The following is a 21642-nucleotide window of genomic DNA, read 5'->3' as shown; positions in this document are numbered from 1 at the left end:
AAGCGTGAATTTAATGAGAAGTGCCAGTCTGGCGAACGTCTTTAGCCATGGCTGAAAGCTGTGTCAGGTACAGGTACCAGGCACGATGTAATGTGTGCAAGAAATAATTGTGTTTTCTTGTTTTGTTTGTTTTTTTTCAACTTGGTCTTAAATTTAATTTCACAAGGCATTAAAAGGTCTTAAAAAGTCTTGAATTAGATTTGCGCCAAGCTGTAGAAACCCTGCGTACAAAATCTTTGTTGGAAAGAGACACCAAGACTCTATGCTTGGAATGACTCAACCCACTTCTCAAGAAGTAGTTTGGGGGACACAATTTGTTAAAAACACTTGTAAAAAAAATAATTCTTCCCATAAACCTTTGAAATGAACATAACAGAAAGAAAATGTCATTTGGAATATACAATACATGACATTTTAGCTTGGTCTTTTCAGATGGCTGTCATTCATGTTCTGATGCCCAAACATATTAACAGTGTTGGTTTCCATAGTTCAGTGGTTAGCACATTCGCCTAACGCGAAAGGTCCCCGGTTCGAGACCGGGTTGAAACATTTGTCGGCCTGGAGAGGGATGGGTGCCATCAGGCTGTACTTGCCCAAAATACACCACAGGAAATGGGACCCACACATAAACACAGCTTCTAATAATAAGGTTTGGCGATCCCTTCACAAATAATAAATCAAGGTGAGAATATAAAATGAAAAAATAGAGGAAAGAAACCTTAATGAGTTAAATCTTATAATATTGACTCAGTAACAGTTGTCTATGATGGTTTTTTTAATGTAAAAATTGCGATAATCTGAAAATGAATCTCAGTTCACTATCAATGATTATAAAGTAAAATATGTTTTAGGCTCCAATGGGATGGTTCGTGGCAGCAATGAAAAGATGCAAGTGGAACAAATAGTTATTCTCCCGTTCATCTCTGTAATCTCGTCTCATTTTTATGGGCTGGTGTCCATTTTGTGAAGCGTTTCGGCTTATGTTTACCATGAAAGAGAAATGTGAACACAATTTAAGAGACCCAATAACATTGTAAAATGATATTTTTGCAATTGGTATCCACGCCTTTTGTGGAACTCACAATAAAATCGTTTTTCATATATGCTTGATCTTCTGCATAGAAAATCCAATCCTAGTGCCGTACCGATGAGATATTTCATGAAACAATATACCACATATGAAGAAGCTCTACAATTAATAAAAACTTACTTTAGGGACTGTGACAAAAAGTCGGCCAATATTTTTGTTTGTTGTAGAATACGATTTAGGGCATAGTTATATCTTTAACGCTACCACTTATTTGGTAATTAAATAGTGCACATGTATACAGACGCTGCCCTACTTACGAATGAGTTAGGTTCCAGACGATCGTTCGTAAGTTGGATTTGTAAGTTGCTTTAGTGAAACATTTTGTATGTTTAAAGTTTATATAAGTATGTTTAAGGCTTGTATAAGTAACCTGTATTGTTTTGTACTAAAAAAATAAACATTTATTAAAATACTGAGGATAAGTGGTGCAGCTAATGAAATGAGATGAGATTATGCCATATAAAGTTTAACTTACTTTTAGGAGATGAGCTTCAAGAGTTGGGCGCCTTCCTCCTCCGTGGTAGAAAGTGCCCGAAAAAAAGCAATCCAACCATTTTATCAACCGCATCAGGCTTTGTTATTCCACTTTCATCTCAAGTGAAACGGCTCGCCTCTTCCTTACACTTTACACCAACCATATTGAATGGATGCACGAGATATTAAACAATAAAAATGTCAAAGTTCCTAGTGTGCTCGAGATGCAGTATAGAATGTTTACACACGAACAAGGAAGAAGAAGCCGGATTTCTTCTTCGGAGTGGATGCTGGGTGACCTCTCACAGCGCTACCACACGCCTGTAGCGGCGGAAAGGAGCACTAGAGTAATGTCCTGTACTTGGAAAAAGGTGCACACAATACAAAATCTAACTTACAGCAATGTCCGAATATTTTTCGATATCCCGCAAAAATTTTTCGTATCTACCGTTTCTCGTAACTCGAATGTTCATAAGTAGAGGAGCGTCTGTATACACACACTGCAGATCATTTTTTTTTCCTCAGGTTTAATACTAATGCTACCCTCCTCTGTGTTTATCATATCCTACACATGCATCACTTCCTGTGTTCAGTTTTATTTGAATGGCACGTTGCCGTCCCCCTCTCATCGTCCGCCACCAGCGCTCCATCCATTTTTGTGTTTTTTCCTCCGTCCCGATCCCCATTCAGGTCCACAGGGTGGTGAATCGGTAGACATCGAGCGACCGGAGCAGGGCCTGCAGTTACACTTGCCTCTCTCGTTCCGCACCAAACCCCCTCGCATCGCACTGCAGGCCGTCAAAGACAGGTGAACCAAGCGTCGCAGCAGACGCGGTGTGGGGGCGGGGACTTTGTCAATTTTGGACTACAACTGTTGATTATGTTTAAGTTGTTGTTGTTTTTCTGATTCTGTTAGTTTTGATTAGTTTGTAGAGCAGATGTGTCTGAGGACCAGGGCACAGCTGGCCCAACTGTGCGATGCCACAGGCGATTGGCATTTTGTCTTGGGTGTCAAGTGTGCGTGTGCAATTTTTGGGATGAAAACTGCGTACTGCCAAGGGCATCGAGTATCAAACATATTTGATATTACTGTTTCTTGGTTGCTAAATTACCCAAGTGTGCGTGGGGCAAAGCGAACCGTTAATCTTCCCTTTTCCACAATGCATAGGATCTAAATACAAAACATCGCAATGCTGTCTGAAACATTTATGATACCCTTCTAGAGCAGTGATTTTCAACCTCTGTGCCACGACACACTAGTGTACCGTGAGAGGTCTTCAGGTGTGCCGTGAGAAATTATCCAATGTCACTTTTTAAAATTTTATAAAACATTTATGAATAATTTTCTTCAAATATTATGTCAATTTCAAGTGTCTGTAAAAACTGGGGGTATTATAAATTAAATTGTAATTAAACATACTGTTCATTGTCATTTTATAACATTTTTAGTTCGTGGTGTGCCGCAAAATTTTTCCAATACAATCAACATACCCTGGCTCAAAAGGTTGAAAAACACTTTTCTAGAGGAGGAATTAGTCTGTTTTTGCCAACATTATTCATATACGGTAATACATAACAATAGCAAAACTGGAGGTTTGACGGTACTTTATTCAATACTTACAATTTACCGGTACTCACAATATTTCAAATTTTTCACCCATTAACCAAGACATCAATTTGTACACCCAATTTGAACATTACTTGAACTTCTCTTTCAAAAACTTTACAGTTTACATATTATAAGAGTCATTGTCAGGTCACTGGAGTTTCCTTAAGTCCTGGACGAACGTTTACAAGTAATCGCAGTTAGGTTCGTTATCGCACCAATTTCGAAAAAGACTTCTCTGTATAACACAGTTCAGGCTACTTTCGCAAAACCCAATTGAAATACGTACTCTTTAAAATCAAAAAATGTTGGTTGGACCCCCAAAAATATTTTGGCTAATTTTGTGCTCTAAAAACCCTCAGAAATGTTTTGGTTTTATTTACTTTGTTTTTGAGAACTTATTCTTGCAATGCAAATAATAAACTGAAACTAAGGTGTAACATTATTATTATTATTAACATCTTCTTTGAGCTTCCCGTTTCCAGTAAAACTAAACAACGTCATTTATTTTCTTGGGTTTTCACATCATCCGTGTTAGCTGCCCTTTATTCTATTTGAGCAACTCCCCCTTATCATTGTCAGCGTTTCAAGTTTTGTCAAGAAGACGACGGAGAAGATCAATACGCTCCAGATGAACTCTGAGCTATGGCAGCGACCCGACTCGAGAGAGAGCGCTCATGCCGACTCGTCAGCCAATCCTGTGCCGTTTTCCGAGGAAGCGGACATTGAGTGAGTGCGCCTTTGAGATTGAGTGGATTTCGCCGATGTGATTAGATCACTGACTGCGAAGTTGTCATCACAGGGTTTACGCTGACATGCCCAATACCGAGTCTGAACTGAATGAGCTTCAGGCGGCCACTGAGCGAGCCATGTAAGTACAAATTTAATTCCTGATATACAGTGCTGTGGAAAAGTATTTGCGACTTTCCTGATTTCAGTGTTTTCTTGCATCTTAATTATTCTCAAAGGTTTTATATCATCAAACCAATTTCATTATCACACAGAGACAACTCAAGGAAATACAAAATGCTTTTTTACAATGTTGATTCAATTTATTAAGGCACAAAACCTTTATGTTCTCATGTAAAAAAAAGTAAATGCCTCCTGGACCTAATGGCGAATTTGGACCACCTTGAACTTTTATAATAGAGATCAAACATTAAGGATAATCGGTAAAGAGTCTTTTTCAATGCAGTAGGGGAATTTTAGGCCAAACTTTTTTTTCTTTTTTTTTTTCAAAATTGTTTCAAATCTGCCATATTGGAGGCTTTTCTACCTTAAACTGCCCGTTTAAGGTCACATCACACTATTTCAATTTGATTTAAATCAAGACTTTGACTTGGCCACTCCAGAACCATCATTTTGTTATTTTAGAAGCATTCACAGGTGGACTGCTGGTGTGTTTCGTATCGTTATCCTGATAATGAGAACTGATGGCCAGACGTCCGCCTTCAAGATGTTTAGTATACACGAGAATCTATTATATCAACCACAGCAAGTTGTCCTGGTCCTGAGGCAGCAAAGCCGCCCCAGACCATAACACTGCTACCATCATGCTTTACTGTTGGCATTATGTCCTTTCTGTTAAATGCTGTGCCATTTTTACGCTAGATATAACAGGCTGCACACCTCCAAAAAGTTCAATTTATGACTCATCAGTCCACAGAATGTTTCTTTAAAAGTCTTGAGGATAATCAAGATGCTTTTTGGCAAATTTGAGATGCTCTTTGTGTCTTTAGTGACAGGAGTGGTTTTCACTTGGGAATTTTAGGATTTTTAAAAAAAAAAAGGTGAAGTGGCCTAGTCAAAAGTCCAAATTGAATCCAATTTGAGTTTCTGGTGTTTACCAGAACATCCTGAAGGAGGACGTCCGGCCATCAGTTCTCATCATCAGGCCAACAATCTAAGACACACCAGCTGTCCACCTGTGAATGGTTCTTGAATAACAAAACGAAGGTTCTGGAGTCATCCAGTCTAACTAGATTTAAATCCAGTTAATATAGTGTGGTGTGACTTTAAACTGGCCGTCCATACTAGAATACCCTCCAATATGGCAGATTTTAAGCAATTTAGCAAAGAATAGTGGGTCAAACTACACTGCACCGCATTGTAAAAGGCTCATTACCAATTATCGTAAACGTTTGACATTTGCTATTGCTGCTCACAGAGGCCCAACTCGCTATTGGGTTCAGGGGGCAATTTATTTTTCACAAAGGTACTTACAGGGCTTTTTTTGGGGGGGCCTCTTGGAATCAATGTGCATTTTATGTTTCCTTGTATTTTCCCTTTGATACTAAAATTGGTTTGATGATCTGAAATATTTGTTAGTGGTAAATATGTAAAAAAACACAGAAATGAGGAAAGGTGCAATTACTTTTTTTACATCACTGTAGGTTCCTTTAAGATCGTCTATTTTCATGTGGTCACTATGCAGTCCTCCCAAATTACTTTGACTTTTGCTGTCTATTCTTGTCTAAGTGATGTTTTTTAATCAAAATCACGGTCATGAAATAAGAACTAATCAAATTAATAAATGCATTTCTCCTAATTAAACTGTCACCTTGTGGCTTAATGACATTAAATCAAGAGCATAGTTGTTGCATGGACGGAGAGGAAGTGTCCCCGCAAATATCGAGCAATCATTGTTTTGTCCCCAGCAATATTGGGTGATCAATTAAGAAAAGAAGTGCCTACAAATGCCCTTGCATTAACTGTATGAACAAACAGGTTCACCTTAATGCTTGCAATCTGGGCCGAAGGCCAATTTGACGCCACTTATACTTGAACAAGAAGATGGCTCAGTCCGTTGACGCGGCGCCTTAAAATGGATAGCAACAGACTAGAGGTAAGATCGGGCCTAAAATATTCAGCTTGACCCGACCCGAGTCGTGGGTATACAAGCCCAAACTTGATTTGATATACGAGCCAGAAAACACCCAAAGCTCTAATATGCCGCCAAAATAATCGCAAAGCTCTACTCCGGCCGTGCGTACGTCGGCGTCAGACTACGTTCGGATGAACTACGCAGCTTGGGGATTACTTGGGGCCAAGTCCCTCAGATCAAGTGTGCACTGCAAGTGCAGCCCCTAAGTGAACGGTTTGGCGCCGAAGTGGGCTTTTTGGCGACGTGCAGCGAACAAAAGTGAAACGGAACAAAAATGGCACCGAAAACATAATCGTATTCTGCAGATTAAAAGCTGCAAATAATGAATGATTTGGCCAAAAAGCAGAAAGAAAATTTGTAAAGCCTATAAGCTATTGGCAAGGAGCAGAAATGACGTATTACCTGAGGGAGGTGGAAGGAGGAAGCCGCGCGCCTTCTAGCCCAACACAGACAAGAAAAAAGTATTTGGATTTAGTGATTTGGAGTTAAACTGATAGTTTGGTAAGCATTTTCTTTATCTAAATAACTACTCGAGTAAAAAAGTAAGTGCATGCTGTGTAGATCCCTCACGAAGGGAAAAAAAAACAGCTAGCGAGAAGCCCGACTTAATGATTGACATGCTAAGCCCAAACCCAGGTTGGGTTGGGGCCCGGGCCCAAGATCTTACCTCCACAACGGATCAATTAGGATTACATAAAGTATATTATTCTAACTTCACAAATACTGTCTTAAATAGAATATAATTTCTATAATTTAAGTACTATTTTTGTTATTTCACAACAGTATTGCTGTTATATTTTGTGGACAGACGAGGCTTGGGCTTGCGATATAATTTGCTGTTCAAGTTGAAAATGTCACTTTCTTAGTTCTTCTTAGTTTTTGGTCCTTGGGACTGCTCTTACTGTATAAAACTAATCATCAGCCATTGTGATTGCACACTTGTGAATCTTGCAACCATTGTCCAGTAGCTCATTTGTGCCTGGAATATTCTGTAATAAAACCTGGAAGAAACTTCTCATCTCAGCTTTTTTTTAAAGTCCCACAACATAGATATAAAACACATATGCGGAAAATCAAAAAGTCCTTCCTTCTTCAGTATCTGATTTCTTATTTTAAAGTGTTTTACATTTATTTTAAATATTTTTCATTTTATATTATATATCAGGTGCACTTTCAAATTTCTGGACAATTTGGGGTTTTAGCTGCACTATATAGTCCAGAAAATACGGTCATCATCTTTATGTATCCAAAAGTGCACTACCTCTTTTTGTTACACTACATAACATTTGTTTTCTGATGCCAGTTCCCAGATCTTGGATCCGACTGTTCTGCTTGATCCAGATTTCCTGGCCGAAACCCTCCAAGAGTGGTTAAAAGTGCTGGAGCAAGTCCTCAGGCCAACTGATCCCGAGTCCAATGCCGGACTCCCTTCAGAGACTGATGAACTCGAACACGCACGGAAGTCAACAGAAGATCCTTCCGAAATCTCGCTACTGGAGAGCACAGAAATCCTACCGGAAGCTGAGAGCAACAGTCAGCGGCCCTTGAAAGAAATGATGGAGCTTGAAGAAGTCCTGCGATTGGTGTCTCCCGTAGAGCTACCCACTGACCTCCTGGCTAATCTCAAGCAGTTGGCAACACTTTACGCGGAGCTGAGCTGCTTCAGCAAGGAACCGGAGGCTCTGGCGCTGAGCTGCATCACCTTCTTGCGGCGCTATTTCTTCTTGCTGGACCAGGAACGCATTCAACGCATGAGTCTCCTCTGCAGCCAAGATCAGCCGGATGTTCACAGTTCAGTCCTCGAGGCTATGCTAGGTCAGAAAATCTTCTATTGCCTCACCCATGTAAACAAATACAGTCTTGCTATATGCAACATTACATTTTGAATCAAATTCTATTATCTCTTTTATCTACCGTATTTATTTTTCTCTAGGGTGTTCCAAAAATGTGGTATCCTTTGAATATTAATTCATAATTATATATATATATATATATATTTCCTTGTACTAACTCACGTGCAGATAAATTGCATACAAAAAGAAAAATAAACAATCTAGTGGAGACTGTTACCAAAGATAGACTTTGGCATATTTGACAGGAGCTGGATTATCGATTGACGTATGCTGTGTTTTAGGCAGGCGGCCCGCATTTTCAACATTTGTAAAATCATTCACGCAATCCACATGCTTTTGAATTTCTCATTCAGATTTGAAAGAATAAATCATATGTTCTTCAAGATTAAAGCCTTTAAATTTAATTTGCCTTAATCATGCACTTTCTGTGATATTTACATCTCAAATGATATCAATTTTTTCGAAACACCCTCTTTAATAATATGGTCAGACCTTTACCATGCAATGTTTATGTAGAAGTAGTATTTTTTATATCTATGTTTAAAATTAATAAAATATTCATTATTTTGTTATTTTCTACTCTAGGAGTGACACAGTCCAGTAAAATAGTGGAAATCATTCGTAAAGGAGATCTACAGCGATCCCTTCGCTACCTGCAAGAACTGCAGCCGTGGAGTCCTCCTGTTCTACTCGCTCACTTGCACAGGTTCGGAGATAAACATCCTGATTGTCATTTTTTGCAAGTTACGCCCAGCATGTGAAAGAATACTTTGAATTTCTAGGTTGTACAAGCAGCACGGCGAGGCGGCCGTTTGCTCTTTTTCTGCGTTCTATCCCAGCATCACTCCCACAGATGTAATGCGGATGGCTGACAAAAGACACTTCCTCATCTACCTGGATAACCTTGTTGTATCCCAGCCGGAGGAACAAAGGTAACCCTTACCCTAACCATAAATCAACACGTGGTTCAATTTTCATGCTTTGTTTTTTAGGTTGTCCTTCCTGCAGTCTCTACTAGAACCGGAATCCCTGCGGCAAGAGTGGCTTGAGCTGGCGCTTACCCACGATGCACCTCAGCACTGTGATACACTGACATCCGAGGGGCAGCCGAGGTCATTTGAGATTTTAGGGGAATTTGAGGCCAAACTTTTTTACTTTGAACAAACTCATTTTTTAAAAATGTTTCCTTCAACATGTAAACATCTGTTACAGGTGTAATTCTCACCGTTTGCATTGGGGTTACGGGCGCTTCCTGTCTTTGCTGATTCAACTTCCGGCAGATATCTCATCCAAGCAGAAAATGGCAGAAACTTGCCGCAGTCACGGGTGCGTCATCGTACAGTAAACCACCCAGGATACGACATTAATCTGTTCTGATGTGAGAAATCGTAGGTGAAATTGTCATATGGCAGGTGATAGAGACCCCTTACCCAACAGTAAATAAGACCATTTAGAACAATGTAGAGACTGTATAACAACTAAATAAATGAATACATTGTGGTGAAGTAATCACATTTGATTATATGGATAATCATTAGGTGCATTCATTACTATTAAGTAAGTGAAGGAGATATAAATGATTAAAATAATAAAATATTATAGCTGAAAACCATGACTATAAATGCAGTGACACGTTTGCATTTTATAAGAATACATATTAAACATTAGTAATAGTATGTTAGTAACATTGGTAAGTTGGCAACAGCGTTCAAGTCCAACTTATATAAATACGAGTGTATGATTAATTGACATTAAAATGTTAATGAAAATTGAAATTTAATTTCTTTGTGACATGACTTGACCCGGTACAGTGGAGTTAGTGGGTAGATGCAGAGGAGAGGAGAAGGTGGGTGATATGAAAATGTATCAATGCTGATTAGTACTGTACAAAACACTTAATACAGTTATGAAACACTTAAAATACAAAAATATATATTTTTAATTATTTCTACAAATTCCCCAAATGTTGACTGGTTATGAGACATATTCCTTAATGGGGGTAACAATGCACGGGCTTTCTTCCTATTTCTTTTGTTATCTCAAGTTTTCTTTCCATTGTTATCTTCTTGCTTCTGATCTTAAAGAATGGTAATTGTTGGAGAAAGCTCAGATAATAGGTTATGGGCTTCTTCATGATACTGTGACCAGCATTTTATATGAGAATGACCAATAGTATAACGGTGTCTTAGAGACCCATGAGGCATCTGCCTCGCAGAGTCTCACACACGCAAACACAGCCAAGTTCAAATTTATTCGGTTTTCTAGAATGCAAAAGAAGTTCTTGTTGCTGTCTTATGGTGGGGTAAAAACATCGTGTTGTAACCTGGGGGTCTACTGTAGTATTTTCATTTTTGTACAAGTTTTCAATTGACGCAAGTGGTCTGTTTCATCAGGTACTGGAAAGGTTATATTAAGCTTTGCTGCGAGCTGCAGCTGCGTGTCGAGGCTTTCGCGACAGTCTGTCGGTTGGATGACGTCACCCTGCTCGAGGAACCGGACGGTGGGTTTCGGTTTACTCCTTTCCTTCTAGTCCTCAAAAACTGAAATCGGACCTCTGATCTAAAAAGTGGAATGCACACAGTCGTATTAGATTGCATTTGCCATGACTAGACAAACAATTTAAAGTTGTAACAAATATTTTTAGATTTTCAGTATCTAGTCATAATTATTGAAGGCAAATGCGAATGCTCCCCTACTTAAAACCATTCAACTTCCAAAAAACGGTAGGTACGGAAAAAAAAGTCAGGATGTCGAAAAATATCCGGACTTTGCTGTAAGTTAGATTTTGTATTGTGCACCTTTTTCCGAGTACAGGACAGTACTGTAGTGCTTCTTTTCACCACTACCGCCATGTGGCGCTGTGAGAGCTCACCCAGCATCAGCCCTGACGAAGAAATCCGGCTTCCTCTTCTTAGTAAACATACTATACTATATCTCCAGAGCGCTAAGAACTTTGACGTTTTTATTGTTTAATATCTCGCGCATCCATTCAATATGGTTGGTGTAAAGTGTAAGGAAGAGGTGAGCCGTTTCTTTTGAAACAAAAGTGAAATAAGAGAGCTTGATGCGGTTGAGAAAATGGTTGGATCGCTTTTTTTCAGCCACTTTCTTAACACAGATGATGGCCTCTTGAAGCCCATCTTCCAAAAGTAAGTTAAACGTAACTTTATCTTTATAGAGCATATTCTTGTACATTTTTTTTTTTAAGTACAAACAAATACAGGTTACTTATATAAGCCTTAAACATACTTGTATAAGCTTTAAACATACAAAATAATAGCACTGAAGCAACTTACTTATCTCGTTCGCAAGTATGGATGAGTCTGTATTATTTTACAGGACAACTCTGTATAAATAGAAAACAAGGTAAAAAAGCAAACTCCACAATAGTAAAGTTTCTTGTTAATAATAATACTAATAACTTAATACTGCATGTGACAGATAATTAAACCAATTTACACGTTTTAGATTTTTTTTTTTTTTTTTTAAGTCTTTTTGATGGAAAAAATCAATTTCTATGAATATATAAAACCAATTTACCTTGTAAGGTTCAGCAGCTGTAAGTCTTCTCTCTATTTTCATGATTGTGTTATACTGTGGCCATGTTTTTCGCACCAGATGACACCTGACATGACAATCATGTCAGTTTAAATGTTCATTCTATTTTATGATGTCACACTCACATGTTTATAGTAAGGAGTTTTGCTTCAATTTACAAATAAAGTGTGTGCCTTTTTTAAAGATGGATGCCGTCTCTAATACTCTAGACATCTAGCTCAGTACTTCTCATTAAGGGAACATAATCTATCATATTTTATATTTACTAAATTTCCTAGATTATTTTTTTTTTATAAAGTTAAAAGAGAACTCTAATTGTCTTTACTTTCATTGATAACGATGTAGTGACGTTTAGATTTGACACGGCCCTCAAGGATGAATGAAATAAATACGTAGTAAAGACCTAAAACAGAAAAATAAGATAAGAGAATGTCAAGATAAAATGAGTGCAAAATCCACTCTTTGATCGCTGTGTTGATATATTGAGAATGTTTTACTTAGCCTAGTAAATCTAAATATGTTCAAGAGGTTTGGCATACCCACTTCAATCAAGTCAAGTCCATTGTCTATTTTGTCTTTTATTAGCATATTTGGTAATTGTGTAATCCCCCAAAAATCAAAAGAAATCCGGTTACATTACTTCCAAATGATATTATTGTAATAATAATAATATTTGGAATATGTTACCGATTGAATGTTTCAAAAGGTAACTAGTCGCTGAATTGGATTACATTTTTTTAAAGTAACCCTCCCAACCCTGGCTACACAGCAATTCATTTTTTTAAATGAGTTCCATTTTTTACGAAAGTAGAAAGTAACCTAAAATGTACTTATTTCAAACAAATTTCTAGCAGTTTTGTTCTAAATACGAAAAACAAATTGAAAAACGTTGCCCATTAAGAAATAATCTTGGAAGAATTATCTTGGATTTTAAGTAGAGTAAATGGTCTGCATTTATGTAGCATATTTCAAGTCACCAAAGATCCCCCAAAGCGCTTTACAATGTGCTTCACACTTACCCATTCACACACACCGATAGCCAGAGGCTGCCATGCAAGGGGGCATAAGGCTTCGGTGTCTTGCCCAAGGACATTTTGACATTTAATTCTGAGGAGCCGGGAATCGAACCTGCGACCTCTCTGTCCCAAGACGAGCACTCCTGAGCTGAACAATAGGCTGAGTGTGTATTTCTATCAAACTTACTTCATTGACTTTTCAAGCTGTAAGCGTGCAGACACTCTTCAAAAGTGCACATTTCAGGGTTTGTTCACAACCTGATTTTGGCCTGCAGGGGTGACGCCTCAAGACTTGGCGGAATGGCGGCTCCTGATCCAGCTCGCAGAGGACAGCGGCCATGCGTCAAACGCCAACGGAGACTCCTTGCCCAACGGCGTAGCGGACTGCAGCAGGAAGGTCAGCCCCGAGGCCTTAACCCTGCAACTGGCCCGCACGGTGGGGCCCGATGGCGCCATGGCAGTCCTGGAGGAGTGCGGGGTGCGCCTCAGTCTCTCTCCTCACTCGCAGCTCGTGTGTGAGCTGCTCAAAATGGCCGAGATGAAGCAGCGGTGAGTGAGAATAGATTGTAGTGACGTTTACTACTACCGTAATTTCCGTACTACAGAGCACACCTGATTAAAAGCTGCATGCGTACATTTGAGGAAGAAACCGACATTTGTTTTTCTACAAGACACATTGAATTTTACGCAACAGGCTTAAACAGCCCAAAAAAAGCAACAGATTTCAGCAGTAAAACAATATAAACTAACTATCCAATACTCGCTATACCTTTCTAACTCCCTCACTTCTCTCCCTCTCTCTATCCCCTCTCTCTTTCTGTCTATGATAGCTGACGCGACTTCTCTCAGTGAGCAGAGAGCAGCTGTTTTAATACAATTAGTATTTAAAGACGAAGGAACCACTGAGAAAGAATCCAACACTAGTTTCCCCCAAATGAGACGATAAGCTGATTTTGTAGCCAGTCCTCATACGTGTGCGTGCTATTTTCGAACCTACGCCTGGTAGTTTCTTCAATATCTTCAAAGTAACCTGAGGTGGGTAGAGTAGCCAAAAATTGTACTCAAGTAGAAGTACTGTTACTTCAGAATAATATTACTCAAGTAGTAGTAAAAGTAGACATCCAAATACTTGGTGGAAAAAATTACTCAAGTACAAAGTAACTTTAGCAATGTCGTATTCGTTTTTTTTCTTCAAACAACTAATCAGATCATACAATTATCATAGTCCACCCAATAAACAAAACATTTAATTTTAAAAGTAGATTAAAGCACTTGAATTTACGTTGATTATTTTAATCAACAATAAAATAAAAATATTATATATCAAATCAATAAATGTAGCACATTTTTATCTCAACAGGCTCTGCAAGCAGAACAGCAAGCTAGCCCATAAACTCCAACAAAGGAGACATTGCATATTGTAGCTGGTGTTTAGTACCCTTTTTAAGGGGAACTTGCTTTTGATGTGAGGCCAGGGGTGCTCCTCCTCTTCTGGGTTTTCATAGTTGTAATTGCTAAGCAGCATTTTTGATCTGTTACACCCTTAAACGAAATTTCCCCCGCTCAAATTGAATATGGTCACGAGACAAGGCTGCTACATTTGATTGGTTAAACAAGGTAGGGGCTGGCGCAGTTCTGGGTCAAAATAAATGCGCCATAGCGGAGACAGACAGACGCATGCTTACGTGGAAACGATTCATTAAGGAACTCCCAATGTAACAGAGTAAAAATGTTTCTTCATGAATTTACTCAAGTAAAAATAAAAGTATTGGTATTTAAAAATACTCCTAGAAGTACAAAATTCACCAAAACTGACTCAAGTAAATGGTACGGAGTAAGTGTCCTCCGTTACTACCCACCTCTGAAAGTAACGCACTGCTTTTGACCGTCAGTTACAGTGAGGTCGTTGTAACTGTGGAAACAAAAGTCAGATGACCCTGTTACTGTCCCACTTCGATACTTTAAAATTTTAAAAACTTTTTGAGATTTCAATAGGGGAAAACTCCCGATGCGAGGCCGCCCCAAGCTTCACCTCTGTCGGAATAATTGTCTGAACCCAGTCGGTCCCTCTCTCTGGAGGCGCCTGTTTCTAAAAACACCCCTCCTGTATATGTGACGGCGGTATTTCCGACACTGATCACCACCAAATGACTGAAACAATGAAAAGGTTATAGCTGAAAACCCATAAAATCGTGACTATATATGCAGTGACTTATTTCAACGTTACAACAGCTAAAATGTGGAAATCTTTCATGTACCGTTTCAGGGCGACCATTCAGACGATGCTGGAGCGCTGCGATCGCTTCCTGTGGTCACAACACGCGTGACCGAACCCCTTGGACTCGACGATTCAATCTGATCCAGATTTATTTATTTCACTACCACTGAAAGGTACTCACCCTAAAAGCAACAAAAAAATGCTTGTATTTTGCACGGAACTATTTGAGAGAATGTACTGCTGGTGCAATACTGATTTTCGAGTGTTTGTTTTTGCATGAACCGAAGACCTTAATTAAACGTCACTAACGATGTTCCAATCATGTGTTGTTTAAATAAATTTAAAAAATACATGAATTATCCATTTTGTCTTTGTTTTGCTTTTTTCTAATATGCTTATTTTTTTATAAAAAACTCTTGATGATGATGACAGACATTTTTTGACCAGTGTAGCAAATATGGGTGGTAAATAAATTAATCTACCAAGAAATGTATTGACCAATTGAATCAAAGAGCCGAGTTTATTCTTTTTAAAACTCTTCTCGCCTTTTTGGAGCACCCCATCCGTTGTTAGATCATTATGTCAGGAAAACGGATGAAAAACCTTGTTTAGTTATTTCTGAAGGGTGGCTACACACACTTTAAGTGAATTGTTTTTACCGTTGTGCTAGTTCAATAACTTGGCCAGGACCAACTAGGGTTTTGGTCCATGTTTTCACCTCTTACTGGCCAAATTCAGACTGCCCTTGCGAGGTGAGAAGTTTAACAGCTCTCAGTTCCGGTCTCCTGCGAGGGGCGGACCCCCTGTGGTGGAGTTGTCCCGGCAACCTTTGATGCGCTAATGCCTCCTCTCCCCAATCTCGCATTCCACTTGTATCAGTCAGATAACATATCTGTGTGATTGACTTAAAACACAGTATTCACTGCACATGTCTTACCTTTGTTTGATCATTTTCTGACATTGAGAAACTGAATGCTGACCAAACGTTGAATACTTTACGCCGGCTTGGCGGAAAATTAGCATTTATTTTACATAGTGTCACCTAAAGAGAGTTGACTTCATTGTCGACCATTTTGCTTCTGCGGGTACCCAAAAACCTCAAAAAGGCTGGGCAATACAAATTATAAAACTGTGTTTGAGTCACTTTGAGTCGAGGTAGTTGGTTTTCTTCCTTGTGCTTTTTCAAATTCTGAGTTTTCAGTTGCACTACACCATACAGTGACATCTAGAGGTTAAATAGTACACACCGTCCCTTTCAGATGTGATGTTTGAAAGCTGCTGAAGGATCAATGTTGCCAAGTAAGTAACAAGAAAATGGACTTCTGATTCATGGATTGTGATAACACACCTGCATCTCCAAAGGAGCAAAACGGGGATTCACATTTGAATAAGTCATTTTGACCTTATCAGCATCACTCATGCGTTCAATTTTGTAGAACTCATTTTTTTGTTCCTGGCACAGAAACAACCAACTGTTAATAGGGTCTTACGTCTATTAATTTGGACAGGGATTTTTTTCTTTACTTAATTCTAATGACATTGAATTGTAAGTGGTTATTTGTAGCAACGGGTGAGTATTATTTCCATGTCTGGATATTCGTGTTGATACCAGCACGTTTTTAGATATCTATACCACGGATATCAGTGGCAGTTCTACCCAAAATTACTCCCTGGGGGAGACTACCTCCAAGCGCCCCGGCCACCCTTCACCACCAAACATTGCCAACATACATATTTAACACTAAAAGACTAGATATATTTTTCAATTTGCACAAATATACATTAACCATATGCATAAAGATGGCAAATATATATCAGAATGCTACTGCAAGTGTTGTCACACAACAAAAGTAAACGGTTCAACAATACCTAAGACAATTGGTCAAGTAGAAATAGCTAACTACCATTCAAATATTGTTGGCAACAAAATTCAACAGTAAAACAATATAGACTAACAATCCAACTATCCAATCCCTCTCTTTTGCAAATACATATCAATGCTTAAATAATAAATACGAATACATTAGCTACATAAAAATGGCAAATACTTATTGAAAATTGTGAAAAGAAATAATATAAAATAATTAGATCGATTAACCGGTATAGAATTAGACAGCTAATCACACAATAACACAAAAGAAAATGTACCGGTAGTTGTATAATGAAAAGAAAACAAACTAAAACCTGATCTTTCTTGCTTTCCTTGATGCAAAATCATCGATAAAACCGTCATAAGCAATCTGCTCCCCTATTTTGTGATTAATGCTGATTGCAGGCCAGTCCCCTCCATTTCACACAGTTCAGAAAAATGCACAGCCTGTATGTTTCAAGTTATGAATAATGTGCGTTAGTTGGTAGACAGAAGCCGCCAACTCATTATTTTATGTATAGTAATACATTGAATCCTCCCAATGCATAAGGTCCACGTGCCCCCCAACAAACAAATGCAATATTCATACATTCATTGTCCAACATTATATCAAAAGAGAATATTTTGTTGGGATTTAAGTAAGTATCACTCAATTTTTAGATGAAAGGAAATTGTACAAGTATATTAGTTGAACTGGAGAGAGATGGGTGCTACCAGGCTGTACTTGCACAAGACACACCACAGGAACTGGTGCCCCTACAATCATATCGGCAGGGGTGTTAAAATAATTTTATCTCAGGGGCCACACGGTAGAACAAACATCCTCTTGGGGGCCGGAATAGTAGATTAGAGAAGAATAAATAAGAGAAAGAGAGGAAGAGAAAAGTAGAGAGGGTGGGATAAAGAGAGAAAAGGAGAGAGGGGGAAGAAAGAGAAAAATCCAAAGAAAAATAGAAAGAGAGGAGAGAAAAGAGAAGCAAAGAAAGGGAGAAGGGAAAAATGAGAGAGGGAGAGAGAGAAAAGGAAAAAAGGAGGGCAAAAGAAGGTAATAAGACACACAGAGACAAAAAGAGAAAGAGAGTGAGATACGGAGTGAGAGAAAAGAGAGGGAGTGAGAAAGAAAGAAATACAAGTACAGGGTTTGTGAGAGGCACCTGGTTTTGGCAACATCAAGGGGACATATTTCAACCTGCAACTCGTTTTTCTCTTGCGCTTCTCTCAGCGTTGTCTCGCGGGCCTGATCCGGCCCATGGGCTGCCTTTTTGACACCCTTGATATAGAGTATGAGATACAACTGTGCAGTCAAGGAAGGCAGGTGAGGTGGTGCCTCACCTGTCATCGTGGAAATATAAAATTAGAAATGTATTGAACATTTATATTTATTCAGTGTTGAAGTTCCCTAATTAACTTTACTTTTTTTTAAATCACAATTTATGATAGTTGAATTTTCACATTATACTATTGATACAGTTATGTAACGTAAGACTATGCTAAGTGTCTAAAAATTGCAGTGAGGCTCTCAATTCTCTTGCCTCATGGAAGAGGGCGCTAGTGAGACCAAGGATTCTGATTTGACGCACACCTCACCACCAAAAAATAGTATTAGCAAGCTAACAGCAGGTCAAGCCATCCACCGTTTTTTGTATTTATTTATTTTTCACAAAAAAGTATTAAGCAGAAATAATAGGGGATCATGGCAATCATTAAATACCCAAAAATCTAAATAGGTAATCTTGTTAATCACAAAAATCCTTCGTCATAAAATCTCCCAGGTATCATAAATTACCTTGGTGCATAATTCTGTCTGCAAATCGTGAATTTGACATTCAAAGTGGTCGAGATTGTGTAAACAATAGAATTATTCTTTACAATACCAAGGTTGCGCAAGTTTACCCTGGTATTGTGAATTGTGAACTCCCAGGAAGGCATTTGAATTTGAAGTGTTCCCAACAACACTAAGTTTTAAGAACATGAAGTACATAAAAGAAAGTATTTGGTAATATTCAGTCCAATTTTAGGATGAGAAATGCAAACGCACATCTTGTCATGTTGATGTCGACCTCCCGTGTATGTTCCACTATGTAGATTAGCAAATGAACCATTTAAATAAATTGCTGCCAATTTATGTCAAGAACCGGAACAGGATCAGGACCCAAATGCGTGACGTTTCTCACACAAGCCTTTTATTTTACGGGAAATGAGGAGTCATGCACGTTAGGCAGCAGAATGACAGGAAGCCAGACGCCGACGAGATTGATACCAATTGCCGGAGCAGATATTTTACAGGACGGGACAGACAGGATTGATATCAAAACAGGATATTGAAAATAAACAGGAAAAAGTAGACGGGAACGAAACTGGAAACCAATATTAAACAACGGGACGGACAGGATTGATATCAAAACAGGATATCGAAATTAAACGGGACAAACTAGACGGGAACGAAACTGGAAACCGATTTTAAATGGGACAAAATAAACGGGAACAATACCTGACAGGAAATATCAACAGGAAACGGGACCGAGTCAAAACCCACGTCTTGCGGGGCAGAGGTTCGTTGACGGACTGACAAAGTAAGAGTGAGAGCACTGAGCTTAAATAGACGGAAAGCCAATCTGTCAACGAGCCGCAGCTGGCGCCACACGGGCAAGGCCAATTGGGCGCCATGACAACCGTGACAATTTATCACGGTGAGTCTGCTAAGAACCCATTAAAACACACTAGCGTATAGCGCACATCTGTCTGCTTTCCCCAATTCAAATCTGATCAAAACATTTTCCCACTCCTGCGAAGCATTCCCAAGACAAACTTTGACTTATTTGAAATAATTTCAACATGACAGAAAGCTTTTCATCAATAATGAAATTAAAACCAGATTGAGAGGTGGAGGCAGCACAGGTGATGTTTGATGTTGCCTCCCTGTCACCAGCAGGACTGATAAAGGGGATTTTGTGCATACCTGACGAGTCTATAAATGAATTTTTGACCTGCTAATGTTGGCCGCAGCAAGGAAGATGCGAGCAGAACGTTTTCAACAGTCGAGAAATCAAGATGGATTCTTCACATGGGGTGAGTTGCTTCAAATTTGTCGCGGTGTCTCCGTCTCAAGCTCTTTTCCTTTTAGGTGACCGTTTTCCTGCTCTTGTGCCTCTTACGACTGGCTGTGCCTTTTGATAACGTCTCGGGTAGGTCAAAGAAATCTCGTGAAAATGTTTCAATCATGCATGCTCAGCCAATTTTGAGATTGGTACTAAGAGCTTTGACTATTGTTGAAGGACACTAGTCCCCTCTCTTGTCCTTTGCGTGTTCATTGAATTTAGGTTGATGAGAATGTTGGTAGAATTGGAGAAGACCTACCGTATTTTCCGCACTATAGGGCGCACCCCCAAAAAATAGTTTTTGGTCCTATATCTTCCATACATAAGGCGCACCGGATTATAAGGCGCTACAATGGGAACGTCGACCAAACAGTCAGATGATTCAGTCAAACTGATTACCCCCTTAACATTCCCAAAGCTTGCAAAGAAGCAAATACGTGTCGTAGACACATGCGGATGCGGTGTCCGTACGATGTCACTCAAATGCATCATTTCAAATATCATTCGGAAGGTTAAAGTCTTGGGATTCAAGAAATGCCAACCATTCCTTAGTTTCTATTTTCTTTTTCGCTCGCAACTTTACTGTGCATATGACAATAAACACTTGGAATTGAGTTTAATTCACTCAACTCATCACAGCAACATCAAGATCGTTCTAAAACAAGGTACCGGGAAAATAATAAAAACAAAAGAAACTAAATATGAATAAAATGATGACTCACAACAGGTGGTAAGCTTTCTCTCCTGGCTTTGATCTCCGTCAAAACTAACATAAAATGCGACAGAAACAAAATGAAAATAAATCCAAACAGCTTGCCAACATCATTTTTGCCGTTACATGTATTCCATGACTCCCCAAGCCTGCACAAAATTTAGTAATTTTATTCATATTTAATTTATTTTGTCTTTTATTAGCATATTTGGTATTGGAGTAATCCAAAAGTAATTGAAAGTAATCAAGTTAAAGTAACCCTACCCAACACTGCTTATTTGCATAGTATAGTCTTTATCTATCAACTTGCGTCTTTAAAGCAGAAGTCAACCTTAAAGATTTTTTAATTCATATTATATTGTTGAAACAAAGTAATCCGTTTTTGGCAAAAAAGACTTAAGAAAGAAACATCTGTATTCATCTCTGCGTGAGGCCATTTTAAGACTTATTTCAGTCATTTATAGCTCCTTTATTTATTTAGTGATAACCACTACACCTTGTAATTATTAATATACAGTATTTCAATGTAGTCATATACCAGATGTATCTGTAACCCTATTAGTGGTCTATTAGTGATCCCAAGAGCCAAGAAGAGATCCGCAGGTTTGAGAGCGTTCTCCATTCGGGCTTTGGTGCTGTGGAATGCTCTTCCCCTGAGATTCGCAACCTCGGTGAAAATGTTTAAATCTAAGCTTAAAAAAAAAACTTCTATTCTATACCATATTAATAACTTTTATTTTATGTTGATAATATGTGTATTATTTGCCCTCATGTAGGTTTTCGATGAGGGGATGGTGTCATAATAGTCGGTGGTTGGCACTAGTCAACTTGACTTGACTAACCCCTTTTTGCTGTACTGGCCGTCTGCGTTGGGTTTTTAGACGTTAATTTTGTGTGGAGGAAACCAGCACAGATGTCGAAGATGCGGCTGAGACGTCCACTTTTAATTCCTTGTTCTTGTAAAACTAAGATAAACAAAAGTACAGCCTTTTACTTCGTAACAAGTCAACAAAAATATGACACCTAACGTTCTAAAATTAATTCACACAATAAAACGTGTCATCATGACTCAACAGCATAAATTAATAACATAAATCACAAATACAGCATGTTGAAATAATACCTCACACAGACAACAGCAACTTAGGTCCTCACCTTGTAAAACCAAGAGAAACACTGGCGTGAAAATGGCGCCACGGAAAGACGAAATCGAAATGAAGGGGTCTTGACGAAGATAAAATAAATTCACCTGTTGAAATTGCA

The 21642-nt window shown here is 38.7% G+C and overlaps 1 protein-coding gene and 1 long non-coding RNA gene across 5 annotated transcripts in view; one reads left to right on the top strand and one right to left on the bottom strand.

Annotated features, from left to right (window-relative positions):
* Positions 1–15058, top strand: part of hps5 (HPS5 biogenesis of lysosomal organelles complex 2 subunit 2) — a 27008-nt gene extending 11950 nt beyond the window's left edge. For all 4 annotated transcript variants that reach the window (XM_088340033.1, XM_088340036.1, XM_088340034.1 and 1 more), the window contains exons 13-23: positions 2255–2372; positions 3753–3899; positions 3973–4041; positions 7358–7869; positions 8493–8613; positions 8690–8839; positions 8900–9019; positions 9120–9233; positions 10301–10407; positions 12757–13030; positions 14748–15058. In XM_088340033.1, coding sequence (XP_088196159.1) covers positions 2255–2372; positions 3753–3899; positions 3973–4041; positions 7358–7869; positions 8493–8613; positions 8690–8839; positions 8900–9019; positions 9120–9233; positions 10301–10407; positions 12757–13030; positions 14748–14808 — 1793 coding nt within the window. In that variant the 3' untranslated portion in view covers positions 14809–15058. The remainder of the gene's footprint in view (positions 1–2254; positions 2373–3752; positions 3900–3972; positions 4042–7357; positions 7870–8492; positions 8614–8689; positions 8840–8899; positions 9020–9119; positions 9234–10300; positions 10408–12756; positions 13031–14747) is intronic.
* LOC148362577 (uncharacterized) lies at positions 12741–21642 on the bottom strand. The gene is made up of 4 exons (XR_015850876.1): positions 21535–21642; positions 21222–21344; positions 14341–14393; positions 12741–13001 (listed from the first exon to the last, which is right to left on the bottom strand). It is a non-coding gene; the product is annotated as an uncharacterized LOC148362577 (long non-coding RNA).

This window comes from Urocampus carinirostris, chromosome 7, assembly GCF_059441175.1.
Source record: "Urocampus carinirostris isolate Australia breed hairy pipefish chromosome 7, RoL_Ucar_1.0, whole genome shotgun sequence".
NCBI classification, from domain to species: domain Eukaryota; kingdom Metazoa; phylum Chordata; class Actinopteri; order Syngnathiformes; family Syngnathidae; genus Urocampus; species Urocampus carinirostris.
The sequence above is the reverse complement of the archived record's forward strand: the minus strand, read 5'-3'. Positions and strand labels throughout refer to the sequence as shown.